The sequence below is a fragment of the Chelmon rostratus genome, chromosome 19 (assembly GCF_017976325.1).
Source record: "Chelmon rostratus isolate fCheRos1 chromosome 19, fCheRos1.pri, whole genome shotgun sequence".
NCBI classification, from domain to species: Eukaryota; Metazoa; Chordata; class Actinopteri; order Chaetodontiformes; family Chaetodontidae; genus Chelmon; species Chelmon rostratus.
In genome coordinates this window covers 23,983,152-24,010,713 of record NC_055676.1, presented here as the reverse complement: position 1 = coordinate 24,010,713, position 27,562 = coordinate 23,983,152, and the positions used below count along the sequence as shown (strand labels likewise).

General features: G+C 46.1%; 3 protein-coding genes across 6 annotated transcripts in view; 1 reads left to right on the top strand and 2 right to left on the bottom strand.

Annotated features, from left to right (window-relative positions):
• capslb (calcyphosine-like b) overlaps window positions 1-6,264 on the top strand; it is a 6,332-nt gene extending 68 nt beyond the window's left edge. Inside the window, exons 1-6 of one of the 2 annotated variants that reach the window (XM_041960219.1) lie at window positions 1-22; window positions 97-201; window positions 854-992; window positions 4,360-4,537; window positions 4,613-4,822; window positions 6,005-6,264. The exon at window positions 1-22 is cut by the window's left edge and continues 68 nt beyond it. In XM_041960219.1, the coding sequence (XP_041816153.1) occupies window positions 856-992; window positions 4,360-4,537; window positions 4,613-4,822; window positions 6,005-6,106 (627 nt within the window). In that variant the 5' untranslated portion in view covers window positions 1-22; window positions 97-201; window positions 854-855 and the 3' untranslated portion in view covers window positions 6,107-6,264. Of the gene's footprint in view, window positions 23-96; window positions 398-853; window positions 993-4,359; window positions 4,538-4,612; window positions 4,823-6,004 lie in introns of both variants that reach the window. The other variant, XM_041960220.1, reaches the window with a different exon arrangement.
• A 76-nt stretch (window positions 6,265-6,340) lies between these two features.
• On the bottom strand, window positions 6,341-17,464 carry il7r (interleukin 7 receptor). Its single transcript, XM_041960218.1, has 8 exons — window positions 15,800-17,464; window positions 13,518-13,650; window positions 13,282-13,436; window positions 11,878-12,029; window positions 11,640-11,793; window positions 11,473-11,560; window positions 11,325-11,397; window positions 6,341-8,825 (listed from the first exon to the last, which is right to left on the bottom strand). The coding sequence occupies exons 1-8, from the start codon at window positions 15,888-15,890 to the stop codon at window positions 8,412-8,414; spliced, it is 1,260 nt and encodes a 419-aa protein (XP_041816152.1). The 5' UTR covers window positions 15,891-17,464; the 3' UTR covers window positions 6,341-8,411.
• Window positions 17,465-23,214: 5,750 nt separating this feature from the next.
• The window catches only part of myo5b (myosin VB), a 34,910-nt gene continuing 30,562 nt past the window's right edge, over window positions 23,215-27,562 (bottom strand). For all 3 annotated transcript variants that reach the window (XM_041960215.1, XM_041960217.1, XM_041960216.1), the window contains 8 exons: window positions 27,388-27,534; window positions 27,099-27,250; window positions 26,929-27,018; window positions 26,696-26,846; window positions 25,072-25,363; window positions 24,806-24,980; window positions 24,523-24,603; window positions 23,215-24,227 (listed from right to left, as the gene is read on the bottom strand). In XM_041960215.1, coding sequence (XP_041816149.1) covers window positions 24,075-24,227; window positions 24,523-24,603; window positions 24,806-24,980; window positions 25,072-25,363; window positions 26,696-26,846; window positions 26,929-27,018; window positions 27,099-27,250; window positions 27,388-27,534 — 1,241 coding nt within the window. In that variant the 3' untranslated portion in view covers window positions 23,215-24,074. The remainder of the gene's footprint in view (window positions 24,228-24,522; window positions 24,604-24,805; window positions 24,981-25,071; window positions 25,364-26,695; window positions 26,847-26,928; window positions 27,019-27,098; window positions 27,251-27,387; window positions 27,535-27,562) is intronic.

Genomic DNA, 27,562 nt, shown 5'->3' with positions numbered 1-27,562 from the left:
AGACACAAGTACTGCGAGAACAGTAAGTACCTGCAGTAGTACTCTTAGTATTTATTAAACAGCGACCACATTTCTGAAACGAACGCTTCTGAACAGCCAATCACAGGACCGAAGAGCAGATCTCCATGGTAACCGCGGCTGGCTTGCTTTCAAACTTCCTGTTTGTTGTTTGCAGCTGCAGATAAAAACGTTGAAGTGTCGGTAAGTCTGGATCACTTCTCTTACTGTCTTTGATTGAATTTTTATTGAACATCCACCTGTTGACGTTGTTCCCGCGAGCCCGTCAGATCTGCAGCTTCCTGCTGTCACGAGCCGCGAGAGACTGCGGACACACCTGGCGCGGACCACACCTGGTCCGGAACCCTTCTGATACCGTGAAAATATCCGTTCAGTTAAAGTATGTAAAAATGTACTTTAAGTATCAGAGTTAGTTCTCAAATAGCGTGTGTACTGTGTTGTACTCTGGTGTATTTGTATGTAAACAGCTTTTCACTGATCACATGTTTGAACAGTAACAAGCTGTCAGGTAAAAGTACAATATTTAACTTCACCTGAAGTATAAAGTAGCACGAAATGGAAATACTCAAGTAAAGTACCTCAACATTGTATCTAAGTAAATGTACTTAGTTACATTCCATTCATCTCTGACATTCAAATGACCCTGAGCAGCAGCGTTCACATTATTTTGTCCAGCCACAGTTGGTTTCGTTTCATTTCTGCAGTGTTTCAAACATGTTGATGTCACACCAACCAGCACGCGAGCCTTGATCCAGCTGAGCCAATCAGAGGCCGGAGCTGCTGTTCTGTCAGACTTAACAAACACTTTAATTCATTTCTCTGTCGGCGCCGGCAGCGATGGCGGGGACGTCGAGACACGATCGAGAGATGGCGATGAACGCCAAGCGTCGGCTGGCGGACTGCTCTGACCCGGTGGAGAGACTCAGGCTTCAGTGTCTGGCCAGAGGATCGGCTGGCATCAAAGGTCTGGGCAGGTGAGCTCCTCAGACGTCCTCCACCTGTTCAGCTGTGACGTTAGGACGAAGGTCCACAGCGGCCAATTAGATTTCTTCAAAACCTGAACAGTTTGGCGTCATCATGAGGTAGTCATTGAATTGATTATAAAATGATTGGTGGTGAGGTCCAGCGCAGCGTGGTGGTTTAAACAGAGACATTACCCATAATGCACCTCCAGCAGCTGACAGCTGGACATAAGATTCAGGTACGCTATGCTAGAAACGGCTAACGTAGCCACCAGCAGCAGCTCACTTCTTTCTGACTCGCGGATGCTAAAATCACAGTGATGCTGTAGCTTATCACTCATTCATAGCGTGATGAAAGTACACAGAAAAGTATCATACAGAAGAAGTAGTAGTAGAAGTACAGAGTAGCAGAACACGGCAGCGTTGCAGTAGTGCAGTATTTGTCATGACGTGTTTGAATGGCGTGCAGAGCTCAGTGTCTTCCTGTCGTACGTGCACTGTGAGCAGCTAGCAGAGCTGCAGGATGTTGTGATGCGTTTTATTGTCACATTATTGTGTGTTGTTGCTGATTTTGTGGTTTTGTTTGCTGATGTTCTCACAACCTGCGTGACAGATACTGAGACTGCATCGATACCAGAGAGCAGCGGCGTGACATTTACTGCAGTACTAACTCAGTATTTACTGAACTGAGTCTTTACTGAACCCAGTCTTTACTAAATTCAGTATGTACTGAACTGAGTATGTATTGAACCCAGTATTTACTGAACCCAGTATTTACTAAACCCAGTCTTTACTAAACTCAGTCTTTACTGAACTCAGTCTTTACTGAACTGAGTATGTACTGAACTGAGTATGTACTGAACCCAGTATTTACTGAACTCAGTATTTACTAAACCCAGTCTTTACTAAACTCAGTCTTTACTGAACCCAGTCTTTACTGAACCCAGTATTTACTAAACCCAGTATTTACTAAACCCAGTCTTTACTAAACTCAGTCTTTACTGAACTCAGTCTTTACTGAACTGAGTATGTACTGAACTGAGTATGTACTGAACCCAGTATTTACTGAACTCAGTATTTACTGAACCCAGTATTTACTGAACCCAGTATTTACTGAACTGAGTATGTACTGAACTGAGTATTTACTGAACCCAGTATTTACTGAACCCAGTATTTACTGAACTGAGTATGTACTGAACTGAGTATGTACTGAACCCAGTATTTACTGAACTCAGTCTTTACTGAACCCAGTCTTTACTAAACTCAGTATGTACTGAACTGAGTATGTACTGAACTGAGTATTTACTGAACCCAGTATTTACTAAACCCAGTCTTTACTAAACTCAGTATTTACTGAACTGAGTATGTACTGAACCCAGTATTTACTGAACCCAGTCTTTACTGAACCCAGTATTTACTGAACTCAGTCTTTACTGAACTGAGTATGTACTGAACCCAGTATTTACTGAACCCAGTCTTTACTGAACCCAGTATTTACTGAACTCAGTCTTCACTGAACTGAGTATGTACTGAACCCAGTATTTACTGAACTGAGTATGTACTGAACCCAGTATTTACTGAACTCAGTCTTTACTGAACTCAGTATTTACTGAACCCAGTATTTACTAAACCCAGTCTTTACTAAACTCAGTATTTACTTAACTCAGTCTTTACTGAACTCAGTCTTTACTGAACTCAGTCTTTATTGAACTCAGTCTTTACTGAACCCAGTCTTTACTGAACTCAGTATGTACTGAGCCCAGTCTTTACTGATCTCAGTATTTACTGAACTCAGTCTTGACTGAACTCAGTCTTTAATGAACTCAGTATTTACTGAACCCAGTCTTTACTGAACTCAGTCTTTACTGAACTCAGTCTTTGTTGATCTCAGTATTTACTGAACTCAGTCTTTATTGAACTCAGTCTTTACTGAACTCAGTATGTACTGAACTCAGTATGTACTGAACTCAGTCTTTACTGAACTCAGTCTTTGTTGATCTCAGTATTTACTGAACTCAGTCTCTACTGAACTCAGTCTTTGTTGATCTCAGTATTTACTGGACTCAGTTTTTACTGAACTCAGTCTTTATTGATCTCAGTCTTTATTGAACTCAGTCTTTATTGATCTCAGTCTTTATTGAACTCAGTCTTTATTGATCTCAGTCTTTATTGAACCCAGTCTTCATTGATCTCAGTCTTTACTGAACTCAGTCTTTACTGAACTCAGTATGTACTGAACTCAGTATTTACTGAACCCAGTCTTTACTGAACTCAGTATTTACTGAACCCAGTCTTTACTGAACCCAGTCTTGACTGAACTCAGTCTTTAATGAACTCAGTATTTACTGAACCCAGTCTTTACTGAACCAGTCTTTACTGAACTCAGTCTTTACTGAACTCAGTCTTTGTTGATCTCAGTATTTACTGAACTCAGCCTTTATTGAACTCAGTCTTTACTGAACTCAGTATGTACTGAACTCAGTATTTACTGAACTCAGTCTTTACTGAACTCAGTCTTTACTGAACTCAGTCTTTATTGATCTCAGTATTTACTGGACTCAGTTTTTACTGAACTCAGTCTTTATTGATCTCAGTCTTTATTGAACTCAGTCTTTATTGATCTCAGTCTTTATTGAACTCAGTCTTTATTGATCTCAGTCTTTATTGAACCCAGTCTTTATTGATCTGTCTTTACTGAACTCAGTCTTTACTGAACTCAGTCTTTATTGATCTCAGTCTTTACTGAACTCAGTCTTTACTGAACTCAGTCTTTATTGATCTCAGTCTTTACTGAACTCAGTCTTTATTGAACTCAGTCTTTACTGAACTCAGTCTTTACTGAACTCAGTCTTTATTGAACTCAGTCTTTATTGATCTCAGTCTTTATTGAACTCAGTCTTTACTGAACTCAGTCTTTATTGAACTCAGTCTTTACTGAACTCAGTCTTTATTGAACTCAGTCTTTATTGATCTCAGTCTTTATTGAACTCAATCTTTACTGAACTCAGTCTTTACTGAACTCAGTCTTTATTGAACTCAGTCTTTACTGAACTCAGTCTTTACTGAACTCAGTATTTTCATTGTATTGTTATTCAGATGAAGATTTTTAAAATCTGTAATGAGCTTTTAAAACAGACTAAAGTTAGCGCCGCTGCAGCAGCTGCAACTTAAAACGCGTCTTAAACGCATCACTAATAATAATTAAATAGTTAAATACTTAATAATTTAACATGACAGAGACCGCGGTGGCTGCACATGAGTACCGCTACTCTGAAACATGAAGTACGTGTTTCTGATAATAGTACAGACTTTCAGTGCACTTTGTTATTTTCACACAGCGGTTCCGCTGACTCGTCATAACTCTGCGTTTGTTTGTCAGAACCTTTAAAATCATGGACGATGACAACAACCGCTCCCTCGACTTCAAGGAGTTCGCGAAGGGTTTGAATGACTTCGGGATCCTGATGGAGAAACACGAGGCCACGGCTCTCTTTCGGCGCTTTGACCGCGACGGCAGCGGGACCATCGACTTTGACGAGTTCCTCGTCACTCTGCGGGTAAATATGCCGACAGCCGTCGCGCAGCTCAGCGTCGTTCCATGTTTGTGAACTTCCCTCGTCTGTTAACGGCAGCCGCAGATGTCCAAGGCCAGGAAGGAGGTGGTCATGCAGGCGTTTCGGAAGCTGGACAAGACGGGTGACGGCGTGATCACCATCGAAGACCTGAGGGGGGTTTATAACGCCAAGTACCACCCCAAGTATCAGAACGGGGAGTGGACAGAAGACCAAGTCTTCAGGAAGTTCTTGGACAGCTTTGATTCTCCGTATGACAAAGACGGGAAGGTAACTGACGCCTCACGCTCGGCCTGACAGGCGGCTTTTTGTCAGAAATGTGACAACGTGTATTCACGCCGGTGTTACTCTCTGAAGGTGACCCAGGAGGAGTTTATGAATTATTATGCTGGTGTGAGCGCTTCCATCGATACGGATGTCTACTTTATTGTGATGATGAGAAGCGCCTGGAAACTCTGAGTCAGCGTCGTGCTGGTAAACGAGCTCATGGTTTGGGTGGTGGCAGGAGGGCGGAGGAGGTTTCCATCTTATCGTGTTTCTGTGATTTCACTTCCCTGCTCACTGGAAATATTCTGCACAGTATCTCGTATGGTTGCTATAGAGAAAAACACATTGAAGTGATCATTAGATTACCCCTCACTGGCTGTTTCCATCCAAATATGAGGCTGATTTTCACTTTCTTCTGTAAAAATGTCTGTTTCATGTCTTCACTAGCTGGTGTTTTCGTGGACGATGAGCCCTCAGGTGTTTCTGGAACAAGTTAAACACCTTCTGTGACAGATTATCATTGGTTCACCAGGTGTTCAATGTCTGTCGACTCTCTGCTCATTTGGATGGAAACCAGCTGCCGTCTGATCGTTTTTTACAACCTGGACCTTATTTGTAGCATTAAATACGACCATTTACTCACCCGTGGTGGCATGTTATCAACATCCGGCGTCTCTAGACAACTACCTCTGACGTGGATGATGTCATTACCGAACGCCATGCGCTGCGAGCAGCCAGCCACAACACGGCTGACTCTGCGGCGGTCGGCTACGAATACGCAACAACGAACCATAGCTGTGCCAAACTACAGCTAAACTAGCCGACCGCCGGCTCAGAGGGGAATAGCACCAGCATATCATAACTAAATATTGGAATATGAACGAGTTTCTGCAGATTATGCGTTATATAGAGGCTGCGCATGGATGCCCCGAGTACTCGCATTATACGGATATACGCGCCGCTCCTCTGGGGCTAATTTCTTCAAAATGACTCCAAATGCCACCAAATTTGTCTGGGGGAGTAAATGGTCGTATTTAATGCTACAAATAAGGTCCAGGTTGTAAAACACCAAAGTTATCCTTTAATAATCTCATAATCAGCTCTGCTTCTTACGTCGTAGTGAAACTCTTGACTGCCGTGGTGGTGCAAAACCAGCAGCGGTGACATCTTTCCTCTCATCGACAGGTGACCAAAGAGGAGTTCGTCAACTATTACTGTGGAGTCAGTGCCTCCATCGACAGCGACGTCTACTTTATTCTCATGATGAGGAACGCCTGGAAGCTCTGAGAGGAACCGAAGGACGTGAACTCCAAACCGTGCTGAGGAAACAGCAAAACAGCACGCGGCCTTTCGGCAGTCAGGATGCTGCGTGAAGGAGCTCTTTACTGCAGCTGTAACCCACGTGTTGTTTTTAAGAGCTAGAAAATAAATTCTCTGAATGAATGTCGCAGCAATATGTCATAAAAGTATCTTAAAATTGGTGTTTTGTTTGTGAACACAAGGCAACAGTGAGCTTTCACATCAGTTCTTTGTTTTATTGTACGTTAATATGAAACACAACAGGCTCTGTTTAAATAAGAACCACTGGTCAGACCACACGTGGTCACAGGTACAATCATACAGGACACACAATATTTGTAGCAGAGCTGGATCTGGAGTGAACTGTCAGTCTAGAACACAGAGCGTAGGTTCTGTGTACGTGTTTTGCTGCCGCGAGGAAACGCAAGGTGAAGCTCGTGTCAGATACATCAAGAAGCAGCGTGTCGCGTGTTTGATGTCTCCACAAACAGAAAGTCGGGTCCGGTTGCTGCAGCAACATGCCCTCCTGCTTTATGCAGACAGGCGACAAACTAAAGGGGAAACCTGAACAAATGAACCAGGGCACCAGAGCTCTGAAACCGTTCTGAAGGACTGCGGTGGCACAGCACCCTAACAGAACCGTGTAGGTTGTCATTCAGATTCAGATTCATTTATACAATGGTTGTTGTGATCCTTGGCGGCCATGAGGGGTTTCTAGAATTCTTTTATGTGGTACTTGAGGTGGTTTATGTGTTCTTTCAGCGTGGTTCTTATGGTCACTGCAGTTTTTGGGGCCTTTATGGGGTTCTAGTGGTTATTCTAGTGATTTTAAACGTTTAGATGGTCTTTGAGGAGGCTCTTTGTGCCCTTTAGTCGGATCTAGTGGTTGGTTTAAGTGGTATTTGAGGAAGTTACAGGTATCATTTAGGTGATTGTAGGAGGTTCTAGTAGTCCTGTAGGTGGTTGTAGAAGCTTCTGAGAAAGCTCCTCTAGGTGGTTGTCGTGTTTCAAGGGGATTCATGTGGTCAGTGAGGAGGTACAACAAAACATTTAGGAGGTCGGAGTTGTCAGTTAGGACATCTTTAAGGTGGTTTTAGTGGTCATTGAGGGGGTTCTGTGGATCTTTCAGGTGGTTCTTGTGGTCATTTAGGGATTCTAGTTGTTGTAGGGAGGTTCTACTATCCGTATGGTTTGGTAGGTGATTATTAACTATACTTTATTTATTTGCTGTTTAGGTGGTCATTTGGAGGAAGTTCCCGGTATTTTTTTAGGTTGTTCTGGTGGTTCTTGAGGAGGTTGTAATGCTCCTTTAGGTGGTTACAGGGCTGATTTAAGACACCCATGGGCGATTTTGGACTTCAATAGACAGCTCTCACCCCCCCCCCCCCCAGTTCTGGAAACTCATTGTGAAAAAACACTTCACAAACACACTTTAGATTGAGATTCACTCATTTTTAGGTGATTCAGGACAGAGTGCACCAAGCTCAATGAAAGATGAAGAACTGACCCTTCAACCAATGGGCTGCCTGGAAGGTAGTATTGTCAGTATTGGACACACTGTTCTGTGATTGGTAGTAAAACATACAGAAACACTGGCATAATGGTTCCTCCAACAACCAACTTGACTGTCGGTGGAGGTATGTCAGTCTACAAAGTATACGATATTATGAAAATGTACTTGAATATAATATAATCATGTATCATCAAAAGCAACAAAATACTTAAAAAGCTACATTTCAGTGCCAGAAGCTACATTTCGCTATATTAAGGCGGTCGTTTAAAGTGAACTTGTGTGAAGTTGTGTGCTTTTGCAGATCTAATGTACAGATTCTTCTTTAGATGTTCTGTAGGAATGGATGGATGCAAAAGATGTGAGTAAATCTTTGTCTCCGATTGGCTGTTCCTGCTGTGATTACAATCATGTGATTTTTCTTCTCTTAGGTATGATATACGTCTCTCATTCTTCACATTTAGAGAAGAACTTTTTAACTCCTCAGTTTGCTCTTTAGGTTAGTGGTTCACAACCTTAAGCAGTATAGCTTTGTAACCACTACTCGCAGGTTCAGGTCCTACTGTGCATATGAGCTGTCAGCAGTTCAACTAAAAACTGATTTTTCCTCTTTCCTTCTTATCCATTAAATTTGAGGCCCCTCAGATTTATTGTAGGACATCAGAAGGAGTCCTGACCTTAAGGTTGGGAACTACTAAGTGAGAGCATCCTGAAGTGTAATTCTCAGTTTGAGTAATATCCTGGTGGATTTGTCTGTCCGTCACCGCTTCTACCCCTCCCGATCTACTTGATCTGATAGAAACTGGACATGGTGACGTAAGCCTCCTCCTGCTGGCTCACTCCAAACGCCGCAGCCTTATTTCCTCCGCTGCTGCGTTCAGGCTGAGGTGCGTGAGGTCCATCCCTGAGCTGGAGGATGTCGATGGGCGATGGACCGGTGCTCCGGAGGCCGTCCTCTCCCTCGGAGGAGCTCCTGCTCAGCAGGGCGGACAGCTCCAGCTCCTCTGTGCTGGCGCTGGTGGTGCTCCTGGAGGAGTCGGAGCTCTGCGTGGAGCAGGGATGATTCGACCGCGCACCTCCAGCAGCAGCAGTTGTAGTTGAAGGCTCTGTAACCCCACACAGCTGCTCCTCTGTTTTCACCATTGGGTAAACTTTAAGGACACTGAACACCTCAGGTTTGAAGTTCAATAGGAGGCCCTATAGGAATAGGAATCATGACATCAACAACTTGAATATCAGCGTGGTCAAAATACTGATTACTATTTCAAGACGAAGTCACGACAACATTTAAAACGGCAAAAAGTTCTCGGTGAAATCAGTTAATTTCAGTGGATTCACTCTCGAGTAAATCCAGGAGATTTTAGAGCTCTTTTTGGCTTTCCTTTAGTTAGATTAGGTGGTCTTCGAGGAAGTTCTAGTCTGCTCTTTTAGACTCCTTTGTTTGAGTAGTCTTAGTTCTAGAGGCCAGTGAGGGAGTTTTAGAGGTCCTTTACCTGATTGTCGTGGTGCTTTATGGGATTCAAGTTGACACAGAGGAGGGACAACAAATAATTTATGGGGTTCTAGAAGTCAGTCATGATGTTGTAGGGTTCATTGGAGTGGTTCTAGTGGTTCTTTAGGAGGTTCTACTTGTCCTTCAGGTGGTTCTTGTGGTTTGTTCGGTGATGAAAATTCTAGTGGCCCTTTACATCATTCTTGTTGTCTGAGGAGGTACTAGGAAGCATTTAGGTGGTTCTTGTGGTTCTCTTAGGTGGTCATTATGGTCACTAAGGAGATTGTAGGGGTCCATCAAGTAGTTTTTATTGTTCATTAGAACAGTAGGATCAGTGGATTCAGAGCTGTTCTTTAAGTGAACAGAGTCCACATAAGGAAGCTATCGTAGCTGATTAGCTGTGTGTCACCGTTCAGATTATTGAGGGTCCTTTGTCAGAAAACACACTGCTACAGCCAGAGACCTGGTTCACATTGGTTCACACAGTGTCAGGGAGGTGGGGTTTACGGGGAAACTAAGGGGAACTATGGGTAAAACTCAGACGCAGACTCGAGGGGGACTTGGTTCAAAATAATAAATTTATTAAACACAACGAAAGACAACTATGGGAACTATGGTTTAACATGCAACAAGGGCAACACAGGGAAAAACTGAAACAATTACAAAACACTGACACAACACACAGCGGGGCGTGGATGAGACAAAGACGGCACAGGAAACAAACACAGAACGCAACAGGGCTTTTAACAATGACGAGACTAGGAACAAACGGGCTGTGGCGTGGGTAAAAAAACAAACACAAGATTTGACTAAACACTACGGCTACAAAAATAAAACCAAAAACACTCCCGAAGGAGGAAGAAACAAACGGCTATGAAAGATCAAAGATCTACACTAACAATATAACAGAAACAAAATTCACTCCAGAAAACTAGGAGGAAAAATAGCACGACTATAAGATAAAACAAAACCAAGGAACAATCTGACAAAGAACTTTACAGACAAAGTAGCGCAGACAACGTCCCAACAAAGACAATGGAGAAGACACAGACTTAAATACACAAAGGGGGGAACACTAATGAGGCACAGGTGGAAACGATCAGACAATCACACGGGAGGGAAAACACAGGAAGTAAAGTAAACCAAAGACACATAACATGAACTTTCAAAATAAAGCAGGAAGTAACAAAACCCAGGCAAAGACAAGACACAATGGGAAGCTTAACAAAAATACAAACAAGACAGGGCAAGGGTACGGACTAAGACACCACAAAAACTCTCTTACATAAAACATGGCATGACTGAGACAACACTAACTAAATGAGGAAAACTAAACAAAACCGGCGCGCATGGCACGGGTCATGACACACAGGAGGACTTCATAATGAAACTGTGAGAATTTATTGTTTTGTAAATGACCAAACTAATCAGCTAGCGAACGACATAGCAAGCAAAGTTAGCTTGGAGAGCTTTTCACTATTCAGTAACTCTGTATTGATTGATTGATTGATTGAAACAAAATTGTGAGGGAGGCGTAAATGGTCCAGTACAGAGAAAAGAGAAAGGAGCCGAGAAACATATTTAGTGCTAGCATGTTCCAGATTCAAACCAGCTGGAAAAAACTGAATCACATCACTTTGACACCTCTGATAGAAATGTCGGTGCGATCGTGTGAAACGTAGAAATTTAAACGCATCTGTGGTTTGCAGAAACTTACGATGTAACATTTTATTCTGTCGACTATCTTTCCCGCCACAGTAGTTTAACAGCTAGTCCTGTGAGGAGGCCCCGCGGGCACCAGGTCGCCCACAGCATCCACATCAGTCGCACGTAAGCCAGTTCTAAAAATAGCACTAATCACGAATTAGCTCTGTCTAAAATTAATAATAATATAAAATTAAAGGTACACTGTGTAACTTTGTTATTTCAGAAGTGTATTATCAAAGTCGTAGCATTACTCAGTGCCTTGAAGTAGCTCTTAGTTTCAAAAAGGTTGGTGACCCCTGCTCTAGAACCAGACATTTCACCACATCACGCAGATGAATTCAGCCGGTGTGACGGGGGCCTGAGGTCGAGACATTGGTTCATAATTGTTACGATCAATAGAGCGGGCTGTAAGTTGAACATTATTGAGCATTTGAACATCGGATGCTGTTTTTTGACAGTTCTTCTTGCGAGGACGGTGTCAAAGTAAAACCACTCACTTTATTTGGCTTGCAGATCTGCACCAGCGTGTGTTTGGGGTGGGGGATGCTCGGCCACATGTAGGTAAATATTCTGTGCGGGGAGGAGAAAAGAAGTATTAACAATATATAATATTAAACGAACTGCTTCCCCGACCAGACGTCTTACTTGTTTTTCCAGAAGAAAACGACACTGGAAGGCACCGCCACCAGAAGGACGAGACACACAATCAGCGTGTACGTTTCTCGGCCGTCCTCTGTCCAAAGAGAGGAGACACTGAAATAAGATCCTTGTTCTCTCGTGTATGGTTTAAAAAACAAAATGTGAAGTCTTACCTGGGGGAGTAAAGAAGCTGAACGTTTCGCTCCACTCGCTCCAGGTGCCCTGCAGGAAAGTCTGCGGTATCGCCCGCACCTTGACGTGGTACTCTGTGTTTTCGTGGAGGTGCTCCATGTCAATCTTCATGTCTAAAGATGAGATGTTCTGAACCTGTGGTCAAACAGTGAACAATTCAGTCGCTGCTGAACATTTTCAAAGGTACGAACAACTGAAGCAACACAACTCGACGATTACAGTCGTGCTGCCGGCGGTCCAGATGAGCAGCTGGAAGAGCTGATTGTCTGCTTTCAGGTATTCATTCTCGTACGGAGTCCGAATATAAATGACAGCCTGGTTTGACTCGCGGTCGAACGTAACGTTCCACACCTGAGGACTCCTCGGTTTAACTGCAGGAACACAAGAAAGAACAGAACGCAGCAACAATGAGGGTAACAGCGACAGGTGTGGTAGGCTGGTTCATTTGGTCCAGAGCCGAGGAAAGAACTGATTAGACTTCTGATTGATTGATTATGCTTCTCAGATTTAAAGGATAACTTTCGTTTTATCTTATTTGTAGCATTAAATACGACCATTTACTCGCCCAGACAACTTTGGTGGCATTTGGAGTCGTTTTGAAGAAATTAGCCCCAGAGGAGCGGCGCGTATATCCGTATAATGCGAGTACTTGGGGCATCCATGCGCAGCCTCTATATAACACATAATCTGCAGAAACTCGTTCATATTCCAATATTTAGTTATGATATGCTGGTGCTATTCCCCTCTGAGCCGGCGGTTGGCTAGTTTAGCTGTAGTTTGGCACAGCTATGGTTCGTTATTGCGTATTCGTAGCCGACCGCCGCAGAGTCAGCCGTGTTGTGGCTGGCTGCTCGCAGCGCGCGGCGTTCGGTAATGACATCATCCACGTCAGAGGTAGTTGCCTAGAGACGCCGGATGTTGATAACATGCCACCACGGGCTCAGAGGGGAATAGCACCAGCATATCAGAACTAAATATTGGAATATGAACGAGTTTCTGCAGATTATGCGTTATATAGAGGCTGCGCATGGATGCCCCGAGTACTCGCATTATACGGATATACGCGCCGCTCCTCTGGGGCTAATTTCTTCAGAACGACTCCAAATGCCACCAAAGTTGTCTGGGTGAGTAAATGGTCGTATTTAATGCTACAAATAAGGTCCAGGTTGTAAAAAACCAAGGTTATCCTTTAAATCTTGCCCGTTTTAAATGAAAATGATGCGTTGATGCAGTAAAAGTAAGTCAGAATGAATAAACAGTGAGCGACACAGGAAAAGGATTTGTATTCAGACAGAAGTAATCTGAATAAAACACATAAAAACCAGCATACATGTACACCTTTCCAAAGAGAAAATGTGTGATATTTTTGCATACATGCTATAAAAGAGCATGAGGTGACAGAACTTGTCGTTTCAGTTCATGACTCATTTATTTCATCCCAGACAGGAAGTGTCTTCATGCTGCGCCTCAGCTGGTGTCGACCCGAGCCTCAGCAGCAGGTTCATCAGTTTGAATCTCGGCTTTAAACTTCTGTCTCATTTGATTGAACGTTTTTCTGGAAAACATGTTTCTATCCCGCGTCATCGTGCTTTTATTTTGGTGGATTTAGTAGATTCTGCTTACCTATTTTCTTCAGGTCGATCATCTTTGTGATGGGGCCTCCGGTCTTTAAGTGGACCGTCACATTGACGTCGACAACAGGTTTCAGACCTCTGGAGGTGACGGTGTTGCCGGACTCCTCCACACACTCCATCCTGGCTGCGCTCCAGTCGCTGTAACTGTGAACCAGGACTTCTGTCACTTGCTCAGTCTGAATGCTGCCGATGCGTCATCGAGGAATGAAAGATAAAATCCTTTACCACAATGTGATTTTCTCTACGCTGTCAGCCTCATCATCTTCATCGTCTACGTTGTCGCTCCTGCCTCCGACCAGTTTACAGGTCAAGCTGCAGCTGTTGGTCATGATGTGAGAGGTGCAGCTGATTCGGGGCTCTGAGGAGAAACGAGGAGTTCAAAGTCATCCATCCATGTATTTTCTACTGCTCATCTGAAGGGCAGGGGCGAAAAGGAAAAAGAGGGCGCATATAGCGTGTCCTCGCTACTGAAGAGGGCACTTTAGCACGCGTTTTGGCTCCCAGGGGGCACTTTAGCGTGCGTTTTGGCGTCCAAGAGGGGACTTTAGCGTGTGTTTTGGCTCCCAGAGGGCAATTTAGAGCGTGTTTTGGCATCCAAGAGGGCACTTTAGCGCACGTTTTGGCTCCCAGGGGGCACTTTAGCACGAGTTTTGGAGTCCAAGAGGGCACTTTAGCACGCGTTTTGGCTCCCTGGGGGCACTTAAGTATGTGTTTTGGTGTCCAAGAGGGCACTTTAGCACGCGTTTTGGCTCCCTGGGGGCACTTAAGTACGTGTTTTGGTGTCCAAGAGGGCACTTTAGCACACGTTTTGGCTCCCAGGGGGCACTTTAGCATGCGCTTTGGCTCCCAGGGGGCACTTTAGCACGCGTTTTGGAGTCCAAGAGGGCACTTTAGCATGCGTTTTGGCTCCCAGGGGGCACTTTAGCACGCGTTTTGGATTCCAAGAGGGCACTTTAGCGTGCGTTTTTCAAAAACTGGGCCACAAGGGGGGGTGATCGCCCCCCCGTGCACGCCACTGAACAAGAGTAATAATAATAATAATAACAATAACAACACCATGCGCTTGGCTTTACTCCCATACTTCTCTCAGATGGATTGGCATCGGTCATGAATTTCAGCTGTCAGGCCTCTCTACATCGTATCCTCATCAGGATACGAAGCCTCTAACACTTCATATCATTAAAGCAGTCTTTCATGGCAACCAGACTAGAAAAAGCACTGGAGCTGACAGGGAGAGAGAAATGTGTATCATCTGCATAAAAATGAAACCACACATTGTACCTATTAATTATGTCTGCATGGGGAAGCACATACATTGCGAGAAGATGAGGGCCCATGATTGAGCCTTGAGGGACACCACAAGAAAGTGTTGTGACAACGAAAAGACAAATATTTGACAGCATGACTGAAACCACTCGAGAGCAACCATCAAAATCAATAGAACCGGAGAAAGTGTTTTTATTCCACGCACTTGTTAAAACCTGGTGCCTGCATCACCCACAATGCAACAAAACCTCAGTCATCAGCTGGGTGGAAGACTGGGGTGTGTGATGCTAGTAGCAGCTAATGCAGCCTGGAGCATTTAGCCTGCAGCAGATACGAGGAGCGGCGACAGACATTCAGGGTTTTAGATGAGTCTACTGACTCTGCTGATCCCCTGATTATCTGCAAATAACAATTAATTTTATTATCAATTAATCTGTTCATAATTTTCACCATTAATCAATGAATCCAAAGTGTCCATCATAAGTTCCACGGTGTCAGGGGGGGTGACCGCCCCCCCCTCGTGGCCCAGTTTTTGAAAAACATGCGCTAAAGTGCCCTATTTGACGCCAAAACTCGTGCTACAGTGCCCCCTGGGAGCCAAAATGCGCGCTAAAGTGCCCGCTGGGAGTCAAAACGCACGCTCTCTTCAGTGGCGAGGACACGCTATATGTGCCCTTTTTTTCCTTTCCGCCCCTGCCCTTCAAAAAGTCTGTGCACGCCACTGCAATACCTCATCTCAGGTACATGTTCTGACCCTGGTGGCACAATCCTGAGGACCTAAACATCAGAACTATAGTCAGAACTGTTACCCCCATCAGCCCCCCACTGGAGTGAGAGACTGTGAGGACTATGAGCCACTGCACACCGCACTTTTACACCTCTACCTTCTGTGTACTTAACATTCAAGTACACAGAAGGTGGAGGTGAAGTACATTGGACATTTAAGTACACACAAGCTTAACTAAAACTATTTTATTGTTTTAGTATATTTTAATTTCTGGTTTTGATTTTGATTGCATTTATGCATATTTTTACTGCATGTTGGTTTATTTTATTCTAGTATCTTTAGTTTATTATCTTTCTTATTATCTTGTTTCTAACAGGGGGGTGTCGTTGACATGTCCTGCTCAGTGACAATAAAGAATCTTGAATCTTGAATCACATTTAATGATCTTTGTGTGGATCCACGTTTCCCTTTGTGGGCTATAAAAGATGATTTTATTAAAAATGTGTCTTCTCACCCACGATGGCGTCTCCGTCTCCACTCTGAGCCCGAGTTACCGCCGCCAGCAGCAGCATCAGCAGCACAGAGATCCAGCAGCCAGACGGCATCTCCCCCCGGGCCTCCTCACAGGTCACTGAGCCTCCTCACAGGTCACTGAGCCTCCTCACAGGTCACTGAGCCTCCTCTCTGAGCCTCCTCACTGAGCCTCCTCACAGATCACTGAGCCTCCTCTCTGAGCCTCCTCACTGAGCCTCCTCACAGGTCACTGAGCCTCCTCACAGGTCACTGAGCCTCCTCTCTGAGCCTCCTCACTGAGCCTCCTCACAGGTCACTGAGCCTCCTCACAGGTCACTGAGCCTCCTCTCTGAGCCTCCTCACAGGTCACTGAGCCTCCTCACAGATCACTGAGCCTCCTCACTGAGCCTCCTCACAGGTCACTGAGCCTCCTCACAGGTCACTGAGCCTCCTCTCTGAGCCTCCTCACAGATCACTGAGCCTCCCAACAGATCTCTGAGCCTCCCCTCTGAGCCTCCTCTCTGAGCCTCCTCTCTGAGCCTCCTCACAGATCACTGAGCCTCCCAACAGATCTCTGAGCCTCCCCTCTGAGCCTCCTCTCTGAGCCTCCTCTCTGAGCCCCCTCACAGATCTCTGAGCCCCCTCACAGGTCACTGATCCTCCTCACAGATCACTGAGCCTCCTCTCTGAGCCTCCTCTCTCAGCCTCCTCTCTGAGCCTCCTCTCTGAGCCTCCTCTCTGAGCCTCCTCTCAGCTGCACAGTGAAGTCACTGCGTGCAGCCTCAGCTGACAGCTTTTCTTGTCAGCGGGGAGGAAGAGGGAGTGGCGAGTGCGCAGAGGAAGGGGGGGGGGGGGGGATGGGGCTGGTGTGTTAGTCGATTTCTTTGCTCACAGGATGTTCCGTAAGTCAGAAAACAGCTTTGTTCAGCAAACAGCAGGTAAGAAGAGGAATTATTGGACCGCTAACTGTGTCAGAGCTGAACACAGAGAGGAGGTGAACCCTCATTGGTTCATCAGTCCGATGGAAACAGCTGAGCACCTTCCAGTCACAGATTACAGGTTGGGAAGCATCACATCACTGCAGTTTGCTGTTGACTTCCATTAAAATTCAGCTAAAATCTCCAAAATCAAACCCAAACAACCCCCCAAGACGGAGATAACGTTAGCGATGACATGTTTTAACAGAAAAACCTCCAAACTAACGGCAGCCACAGACTTTCACTAGCTTATGCTAACTTTAGCTTTCTGTCAAAGTCTCCTTCTTATCTTCATCATTCAGAGTGCATAAACAAATCCACCGTGAGTCCAGAGCTGCACACTCACACTGAGTGGCTGTGATGGGAATCTGTTAGAGATCAAGTGTTGATCACACAGGGAGCAGATTCACGTGAAGCCTGAAGCCAGGGAAGAAACGTGGACCTGGACCACAGCTTCTGCGTTGAAGGAGACGTCAGCAGGACGGACACTTGCTGCCCGTCGGTTAGTCTGATTACCAGGAGACGGGATGAGCACTTTGCAGCCTCGTGTAAGTCAGAACTGACCTTTGAGGTGATGACACACTCTTCCTCTGAAAGCCTGAGAGAACAAAAACACACTGCTGTCAGCTCAGCAGGAACTCGCCTCAAGTGGCCACTTGAGGAACTGCAGTTTTTGGCAACTCAGCGTTGGCTTCATCTCACAGCCCTGAAGGTTGATAAAGACAAACTCCCTGATCTGCTTCAGTGCTCCTGAAGCCCAAACTGGTGAACTGAGAGGACGTTCTGAGAATTTAAGGGCACTGAAACAAGATCTCTGTCTGTAAATTAACGTTTAAATGACCACAGTTCAGCTTCAGATGTTGTTCTTTCAACAACTCGCACCCTAACTGTGATCAGACCCATTTTTCATCCTTCTTTATTCAGAACTCATCTGAATCGTCCACATTTGTGAGAACAAACTGAAGTCAAAGCTGCAGCTCTGAGTCTGAGAAGCAGCCCTGCAGCCTGACATGAGTCTGTCAAACAGCAACCATGAAGCACAGACTCTAACCAGTACGCTACAAACCACTTCCCGTCAGCTCAGTGATCTGGTTTGTTTTCAAATGAGGCCAGTATGAACACATGAGTGTTAGCTCACTACGAGCTCCAAATACAAGCCTGACAAGGCTCTGACGCCTCACCTGTCCGTTAATTTAAACACAAGATACTTGTGCTCAAAAAGAGGATTCATTCTCAGTGAAGAACCTTGGAGCTCTAATCTGCCTCTATACCTGCCAAAGAGCAGTGATTCCTAACACGTCTCTGGGGGTCATCAGGTGGAAACCTCCCTTCAACGGTGTTTCGCCTACTTAGTCCCACTACACCTCCAGGAGGCTAGGCGGTGAACTCCGGCGTCCCAGAGTCACCCCCCCCCAGTGCCAGTTCACACTGCTCCTACACAATCCAAACAGCACCGCCACGTTCAACTGACCCAGAGATGCTCCAGGTAGTGGCCAGTACCGATGCTACCATTTAGCTAATGCTAATGCTAACCACTAAGAAGAACAGAAGAAGACAATACAGTTCCGATGCTACCATGAGAACAGCAGAGCTCATAAGATTCACAGGACATTACTTCCACTGACTCTTCATTAAGAGTCTGCGCTGACTCTTCATCAACAGTCTGCGCTGACTCTTCATCAACAGTCTGCGCTGACTCGTCATCAACAGTCTGCACTGACTCTTCATTAAGAGTCAGTGCAGACTCTTCATTAAGAGTCTGTACTGACTCTTCATCAACAGTCGGCACTGACTCTTCATCACCAGTCTGTGCTGACTCTTCATCAACAGTCTGCGCTGACTCTTCATCAACAGTCTGCGCTGACTCTTCATTAAGAGTCTGCGCTGACTCTTCATCAACAGTCTACACGGACTCTTCATCAACAGTCTGCGCTGACTCGTCATCCACAGTCTGCGCTGACTCTTCATCAACAGTCTGCGCTGACTCTTCATCAACAGTCTACGCTGACTCGTCATCAACAGTCTGGGCTGACTCTTCATCAACAGTCTGCGCTGACTCGTCATCAACAGTCTGCGCTGACTCTTCATTAAGAGTCTGTACTGACTCTTCATCAACAGTCGGCACTGACTCTTCATCACCAGTCTGTGCTGACTCTTCATCAACAGTCTGCGCTGACTCTTCATCAACAGTCTACGCTGACTCGTCATCAACAGTCTGGGCTGACTCTTCATCAACAGTCTGCGCTGACTCGTCATCAACAGTCTGCGCTGACTCTTCATTAAGAGTCTGTACTGACTCTTCATCAACAGTCGGCACTGACTCTTCATCACCAGTCTGTGCTGACTCTTCATCAACAGTCTGCGCTGACTCTTCATCAACAGTCTGCGCTGACTCTTCATTAAGAGTCTGCGCTGACTCTTCATCAACAGTCTACACGGACTCTTCATCAACAGTCTGCGCTGACTCGTCATCCACAGTCTGCGCTGACTCTTCATCAACAGTCTGCGCTGACTCTTCATCAACAGTCTACGCTGACTCGTCATCAACAGTCTGGGCTGACTCTTCATCAACAGTCTGCGCTGACTCTTCATCAACAGTCTGCGCTGACTCTTCATCACCAGTCTGGGGATGAGGGCAGGTTGGAGTCACAGTAGAGGGAATCGTGGAAACAAAGATGGAGAATGTTTCTTTTCTTTACTGCGCAGTGATGAAGAAGAGGCCGTGTGTCAGTGTTGAAGATCCTGCTGTTCTTCGGTAAACAGACTCTTTGCGCTGCTGCAGTTCATCTGGGAGGAGAAACACACCCCCGCCTCCGCCTAACCACACGGCTGAGGTTCCTATCGAAGCTCAGCATCGCAGAACGTCTTCAGCTGTGGTTAGACGTGTTTGTCACCTCCCTCTCTGGCACCGATGGGAATCTGATGAACCACCTGTTTACTCCGCGCTGCGGTTCTGGATCCTGGAGGCTTCAGCGTGTCGCATGCATCATGCATACGGTACACACTGAGTGTGGTGGCTGTGCAGGAGGTCGGGATGTGTTCGTGGTTTCCATCCTTGATTTCAGCCTGATGCTGTGTTTGAGACCATCAGGCCTTCAGTATCAAGGATGCTTCCACATGTAGACCGCTGAGTCCAGTCCGGACCACTCTACCTCCGCAACCTGATAATTATTCATCATGCAGTGTTTTTCTCTGTCATTCTGCAAGAACAATAATAAAAATTTAAAAAATGCAATTAAATTTTAGTTCATTCACATAAAACATATAAAACATGAAGCGTTTCCGTCTGACTGATGCTTACTTAATACTTTCGTATTTGACTCCTTCACTGGTCAGGAGAGCTGGCTCTGTCCTGGACTGTCCTCTGGAGGATGTAGGTGAGAGGAGGATCGATCATGGACAACCCCTCCCACCCCCTGCATGACACAGTGGGGGCCCTCAGCAGCTCCTTCATACCATCAGCTGTCAGAGTTCAGCTCCAGCGTTGCTTAGCTTAGCACTGGGTCCACATTCAGACTTAATGTGAGATTTATGTTTACTTCAGCCTGCACTCACATACACACAAAATACTACTTTTTCATTCTCTTTAAGTACTCAACCTATGCAGTAATACTTTTTTCTACTGTGACACATATATATATGTATTACTGTGTAATAGAGTAAACACTGGACTTTCTGTTACAGCTGTGAAAGTTTTGGCAGTATTTTTTTAATGGAATTATTTTTTATAGTTCTTTTTTGGCAATTTATATGTATTTTATATATTTGTTTGTAGTTTTTGAATAAAATGTACATATATAGTCAACTTTTATTATGTATTTTGTATTTTTCTAATGTGTTGTTATTCCTGCCTAAAAGGAGAAATGAGTTAATTTTTCTGTTTGTGTCTGTGAGCGCCGAACAAAGTCACAATATCACAAAAATTCTACTGCAGTAAAGGTACAGAAGTACTTAAAGTATCTTACCTAAATGTACACTTTATGCAGAATGAGCCAAAAGATGATTTCGTTGTCAGAACACCTGCCACCTGCACAGGTGTTCCACTCTTTACCTGCTGATTTCTCAGGACCGTGTGGGCGGGCTCAGGCTGGGTTTGATTGACAGCCATGTTTCTTATTGGAACTTTGACCTGAGCGTCACACACCTGTGCTGGACATCATATTCTGTCGGGCGGTGGAGTAAAAAGTATGAATACCTGCATACCTGTACGAATCTATTTATGTCTCCCATCTTTACACCTCCACCCGTACATGAAACCACAGAGTAGAATCTCATGCTGATGAATTAGAGCGAAGCCACACCAAAACGAACGAGTCTTTGAAGCCCGAGCGACAACAGCCACATGAATGTGTCCTCTGTGCTGCCTCGCTACAAACTGCACTTCCTGCTGCTCCTCCTCCTCCTCCTCCTCCTCCTCCTCGGCTGCTGCTGCTTTTTTCAGCTCAGCCGTGTTTCACATCATGTCTGCAGTCTGTGGACAGACAGACAGACAGGCAGGCGGACAGACAGACAAGCAGACAGGCAGACAGACAGGCAGACAGACAGACAGGCAGGCAGACAGACAGGCAGACAGACAGGCAGACAGACAGACAGGCAGGCAGACAGACAGACAGACAGACAGGCAGGCAGACAGACAGACAGGCAGACAGACAGGCAGACAGACAGACAGACAGGCAGACAGACAGACAGGCAGGCAGACAGACAGACAGGCAGGCAGGCAGACAGACAGACAGACAGACAGGCAGGCAGACAGACAGGCAGCAGTGTGTACCTCTCACAGGTGGGTGGATTTCTGTAGAAAGGTGTTGCACGTCGTGCAAACGGAGGTTAGACTTGTTCAGAAATGACTTTTCACCACATCCTCTTCCTCCACTCATTATTTGTCTTCATCCTTTAAAAACACGACGAGCAGCTTCAGGCTGAGCTGAAACATGAACACATGAACACTGTGTGAGCGACGCACAATGTGGAGGCTCCACCTGCTCCACCTGCTCCACCTGCTTCACCTGCGTGTGTGTTTGTGTGTGTGTGTGATGTGACTTGTGTGCTGTAGTGAGTGTTTGTGGTGATGAAGGAACATGTCAGAGTAACACTGATGGGTTTTAACGGAGCTCTATGAGCCTGTGATACAAAGACTGTTAGCAGTTAGCAGTTAGCACTCGCTGCTGGTTTGACTGTGTGCCACCTGAGTGACAGGTAAACCACAGACAGCTGGAACAACTGACACAGAGCCGCCGTGGGAATGCTGCCTGGGCCTGTTCACACAGCGTCTGTGGTCTCAGAGCTGCAGCTCTGACGATCCTTCGGTTCAACACGAGGTTCTCCTTCGAGAGGCAGAAGAGTTCAACAGGTGGAACAAAGAACAACACCAACGCACACATTTGGAGTTACCTTCACTTTTCTGGGTCCATATTTTTACACTCCACCGTGTTTCAGGAGGAAATGTTGTCACGTCTCCTCAAATACAACCCAGATTCCAAAGACGCTGTGACTCAGTGTGAAACATCAATCAAACAGGAAGTGATCACCTGCTGATCCTGTCTGACAGAAACTCACCTGGAAACAGCACAAAGTCGATATATTTACTGTCTGAGCTCATCAGCTTCAGTGATCTCTGTAAATATCTGCTGATTCTGGATCTGATGCAGCAACACGTTTCAAACAGGAGCGACTAAAGCAGGCATCTCAAACCGATTCCATAAAGGGCCGCGTGGCTGCAGGTTTTCGTTCCAACCCAGGAGGAGCACACCAGGCCGACCAATCAACATCAAGGGATCACTGAGTTATCAGGTGAAGACTGAGATCAGCTGATTAATTGATTCCAGCCTGGTGTGCTCCTCCTGGGTTGGAATGAAAACCTGCAGCCACATGGCCCTTTACGGAATCGGTTTGAGATGCCTGGACGAAAGATGTGGAACGCTCCAAAAACACCTGTTTGGATCATTCCACAGGTAAACAGCTGATTGGTAACAGGTGAGAGCATCATGATTGAAAGGCTCAGTGGTTCACAGCGAGGATGGAGCGACGTGATTGGATAAAGAGGTTAATACCTGGACTCAGGAACACTTCAGGAAACAGTCTGGTTGTTGGTGACTGAGTCTGATTTTGTTGATGGTTTCTAGTCCAGGTGTTTGAACGTTTGAGTCTAATTAAATTATCACATGATCCCAAGTACAGAAGTATTCAGATATTTCCTGAAGTAATACTACAATAAACAGTGTAGTACTGTCTGCCTGTTAGTGCTCAGGTGCTGCAGACGCCTCCAGGACTTCTGCAGTTAACGTGATGAAATCAGTTGTATCTCAGAGACGAGCTGCAGTCCGACCGATGTTCAATAAATCTGGTCTTTATTCCACTTAAACAGAGTCTGCAGGTGTGAACAGACACTTCACCTGTTTGATGGAAGCTTCTAATCAAAAACTGCTAAACGGAAACAACATCAGAAGAAAATCACCGAGGAATTTATTCATCGTGACGAAGAAGAAACAATCGAGAACATCACAGGATCAGGGTGGACGTTCCCTCGAGCTTCGTCGAGAGAAGACACCTGAAGACAGTAGAGGACAATTCACGGAGACACATTTGATTCATTTGTTGTTATTCTACACAGAAGAGTCAAACTCCTTCATGTTTCCGACAGGATGCGGCTCGTAAAGATGTTAACGAAGAGTTCAAACGGCTTCGGGGGCTATAAAGTGATTTCAGTTATTAATTAGTGTTATTAGTCATTAATTAGTTTCACCACATAGTTACAGTTACAGTACAAATCACACGAGACAAAAGAGCTCGAACTGTGCCGGAACCCTTCACTTCCATTCAAACTCATCTTCATCGCGCATCACTCGTCCACAAACTAACAGCAAGCAGAAGACTCGCAGTCCGTCTGCTAAACCGTTAGCATGCTAGGCCGCTAATGCTAGGTCGCTAATGCTAGGCCGCTAATGCTACTTCAACAGCAGAGACCTGAACCTTCTGATCGCAGGACAAAACGTGGAGCATTGCATTGTGGGAGTGTTAGCAGAGTCTATGATGCTGTCAGTTTGTCCCCGCAGACGTCCGTAAAAAGAGACGTCCGGTAGACCGGAGACGCAGCTCTGAGCCACCCGAGACGGGAGGAGGAAGAGGAGGGGACACGGTGAAGAGGGACAGACACCTCCTCGGGCTGCGTCTCCAGATGTTTGAGGCCTGTGGAGGAGGTGTCTGCGAGACGTCAGTGAATATCTCCGTCCGTCTGTCCGCTCAGGATGTTGAAGCGCAGTCCGTCGTCCCGGGCTACAAGCAGGCGGCCAATCACAGCCCTCAGACTCTGATGAGGAAGTCGAGGCCGAGGGAGGCAGGGATGTGCAGCGTCTCCAGGCCGAGAGCGGATGGCGTGTACGGGAAGAGGACGGGGAACACGTGCTTCGTGTCCAGCAGAAGCTGAGGAGGGTCGTTTCTGTCCTGAAGACGGTTCTGGACACACAGACAGACACGGAGGTTAAACAGTGAAGTTCTGATTGGACGTCAGAGATAGTGATCTCCTCAGGAAGTGACATCACACTGAACCAGATCAACATGTGTTTCATGTGTTCACATCTGACTCAGGTCTGACTCTGAGGAGGAGGAGAGAGGAGCGACTTTAATTCACCTCCTTCAGCTCTCTGGCGCCCCCCTGAGGAGGCGTCAGTCCTGCTGAGCGTCTGTTAAGGACCAGCAGTCTCAGAGCTCCATGTGATCAGTATTGATTGGGACGTCATCTTCAGGTTACCTGGATGTTCCTGATGAAGGACACCGTGACTCTTTCTTCAAACTCGTTCAGAGGAGTGTACAGGTTCAGGATTTTCACTATCTGCAACACACAGGCAACAGCAATCAATATCACTTTGTATTGATCAGATGATGTTTTTTATTTATTAGATGATGTTTTCTATTGATCAGCTGATGTAGTGTGTTGATTGGCTGACGTGTCGTATTGATCATCTGATGTGTTTCATTGATTGGCTGACGTGTTGTATTGATCAGCTGATGTGTCTGTTGCCATGGCAGCACACCTGCTGGGTGGTGAGGCTGCTGCAGAGCGAGCAGATGGCCTCGGCGTCCTGAGTGGTCTTCTTCTTGACCTGCAGCAGCTGGGCGGCCTGGATGATGGGCTCCAGAGTGGCTGCAGCTTTACTCTGGTACAGGTTGTTTCCTCGCAGCCACTCCTCCATCTGGCTGGTGTTGTACCTGAACACACACAGACACTGTCTTCAGAAACGTGTCACAGCTAAAGCGGACTCCGTGGCGTCTCCGCGGCGGCCAGGTGCGCGCGGCGTACCTGAGCTGCATCCCGGTGCTCCACGAGCACACGTCTTTGCGCAGCAGCAGGTTGTTGAGGGTGACGGCGTTGATGCAGTGGAAGAGCTGTCGGACCACCTGACCCACGATTTCGGGGTCCAAACCGTGGTCCCGCATGATGCCGTGAAACTGTCCCAGCTGTCGGATCAGAGCCTCCAGCGTGTAGCTGCTGGGCCCGTCCTCCATGTCCATGCTGGACGAACGGTTCCTGTAGCCCATCGGCTTGACCCCCGCCAGGCTGGGGATGCTCTCACTCTCCAACATGGCCGACACTGAACAGAGACAGAGAGACGGATCAGGACGCACGTTCACTAAGACAACTACACAGACAGTCAGGCAGAGAGAGAGACAGACAGAGAGAGAGAGACAGAGAGACAGACAGAGAGAGACAGACGGAGAGAGAGACAGAGAGAGAGAGACAGAGTGACAGACAGAGAGAGACAGACGGAGAGAGAGACAGACAGAGAGAGACAGACGGAGAGAGACAGACAGAGAGAGAGACAGACAGAGAGACAGACAGAGAGAGAGAGACAGAGAGACAGACAGAGAGAGACAGACGGAGAGAGAGACAGACAGAGAGAGACAGACAGAGACAGACAGAGAGAGACAGACGGAGAGAGAGAGACAGATAGAGACAGACAGAGAGAGAGAGAGACACAGAGAGAGAGAGAGAGACACAGACAGAGACACGGATCAGGACGCACATTCACTAAGACAACTACACAGACAGACAGGCAGAGAGAGAGAGACAGACAGACAGACAGACAGAGAGAGACAGACAGACAGACAGACAGACAGACACTGTGGTCGTAGTATTTGTAGTCAGTCTGAAAGGTTTCAGTGATATTTATATCAAAATTCTAATCTATTAATCTATAAGTGATATTTCTGATCAGTTCTTGTATACCTGTATATATGTATATACCTGTATATATGTATATACCTGTATATATGTATATATGTATATACCTGTATATATACAGTACGTATTGTATGTACATATACTGTATTCATGTATGTTTGGATGTGTATATTAGAACTATTTGTACTCCTTCTGCTTTTTTCTACAACACTTTGTTGTCGTTGGATTGGAAAAGTAATACAAATAAAGTTTTTGAGTATTATTATCATGTATTTGATTAATGAGTACTCTTTAAATCACTTCAGATATTTCATACATCCTTCTTTGTCGACGACTGACAGACGCTGAATCCTTCAGGTCTGACGGATGCCGACTACTCAACGTGTCTTCTTCACTGACTTTGTTGGTACATTGATGAGTTTCTTTGCTCCTCACGCCGCCAACTGTCCACCAGTGGAATTACACCACGTTTGTGAAAGCTCCGCAGGGTGTGTCGTGATGCAGGTGGTGTTCATCATGACATGTGATGAGTGACGAGGTGCAGCTGTGACACATCACCCGCAGAGGCCTGCCACTGGCTGGGGGGGGGTATTGTGTGTAGTCGTAGTCCATATTTTTAACAGTGAGACTGTGATCAAAGTGACTTCATACAAAGATCATCAGTTGTAAAATGCATTTCAGCTTCCTGCTGCTGGTCCAGTGTGACCGGATGCATGAACGTCTCGTATCTGATGGAACTCACCGATCATTGGTTGTATGATGCCTTCTGCCACCTTTATGAGCTGCTGGTAGATCTGGATGGAGAGGTCACTCAGCACCTGTCGGTACTCTGCCAAGTCAAAGTTCTTCAGGCAGTGTTCGTTCTGTTTGGTTGAGTTCTGCGTCATGAACACCTGAACAAAAACACACCATCAAGCTCATTGTGTCTTTTCTTTATCGCAGAAGCTGAAGGAGCTTCGGGGTCTCGTCTCTCACCTCGTCGCCGCTGTACTGCTTCAGACAGTGAAGGAGACGGCTGGTGTTGGCCAACCAGAAGGACGTCATCTCGAAGTCCTCGTTGTTTTTCTGCAGATGAAACGGAAACGCGTCTCTCAGAAAACGCTGCGTGTTGATGATCCGACAGGCGGACGCGAGGAGGAACTCACCTTGAGGACCTTCTTAATGGAGTTGATGGTGGAGGTGAGCAGAGACTCCACCTTCTGGTCGTCGTTGATGTAGTCAGCGTGGCGGATGCACATGAAGAGGATGTAAGCTGGCAGGCAGGGAACTGTGGCCGACACTATGCTGGGCCTGATGTCTGGAGACACATGAAGACAGCGTGTTGGTTAAGGTACCGGCCAACCATCAGCCACAACATCCCCACTTCAAGTTCCTCAGGTAGCGTGTTCCTGAAACATGACGACCTGAAACACGATGATGACATTAAAAACTGACCTGTGATCAGAGTTTTGAGCAGCAGGGCTTCATCCTCCTTGTAGTACTCCAGCATCCCCTCAAAGTCCTTCTCTTTCCTCTGGACGGTCACCTGACGGCTCAGTTCAGGCTTGGACCTGCCGGTCTGAGCTGCGGCTGCCTGAGAAGCTGCAGAGGCAGAGGCCGTCAGCGCGGA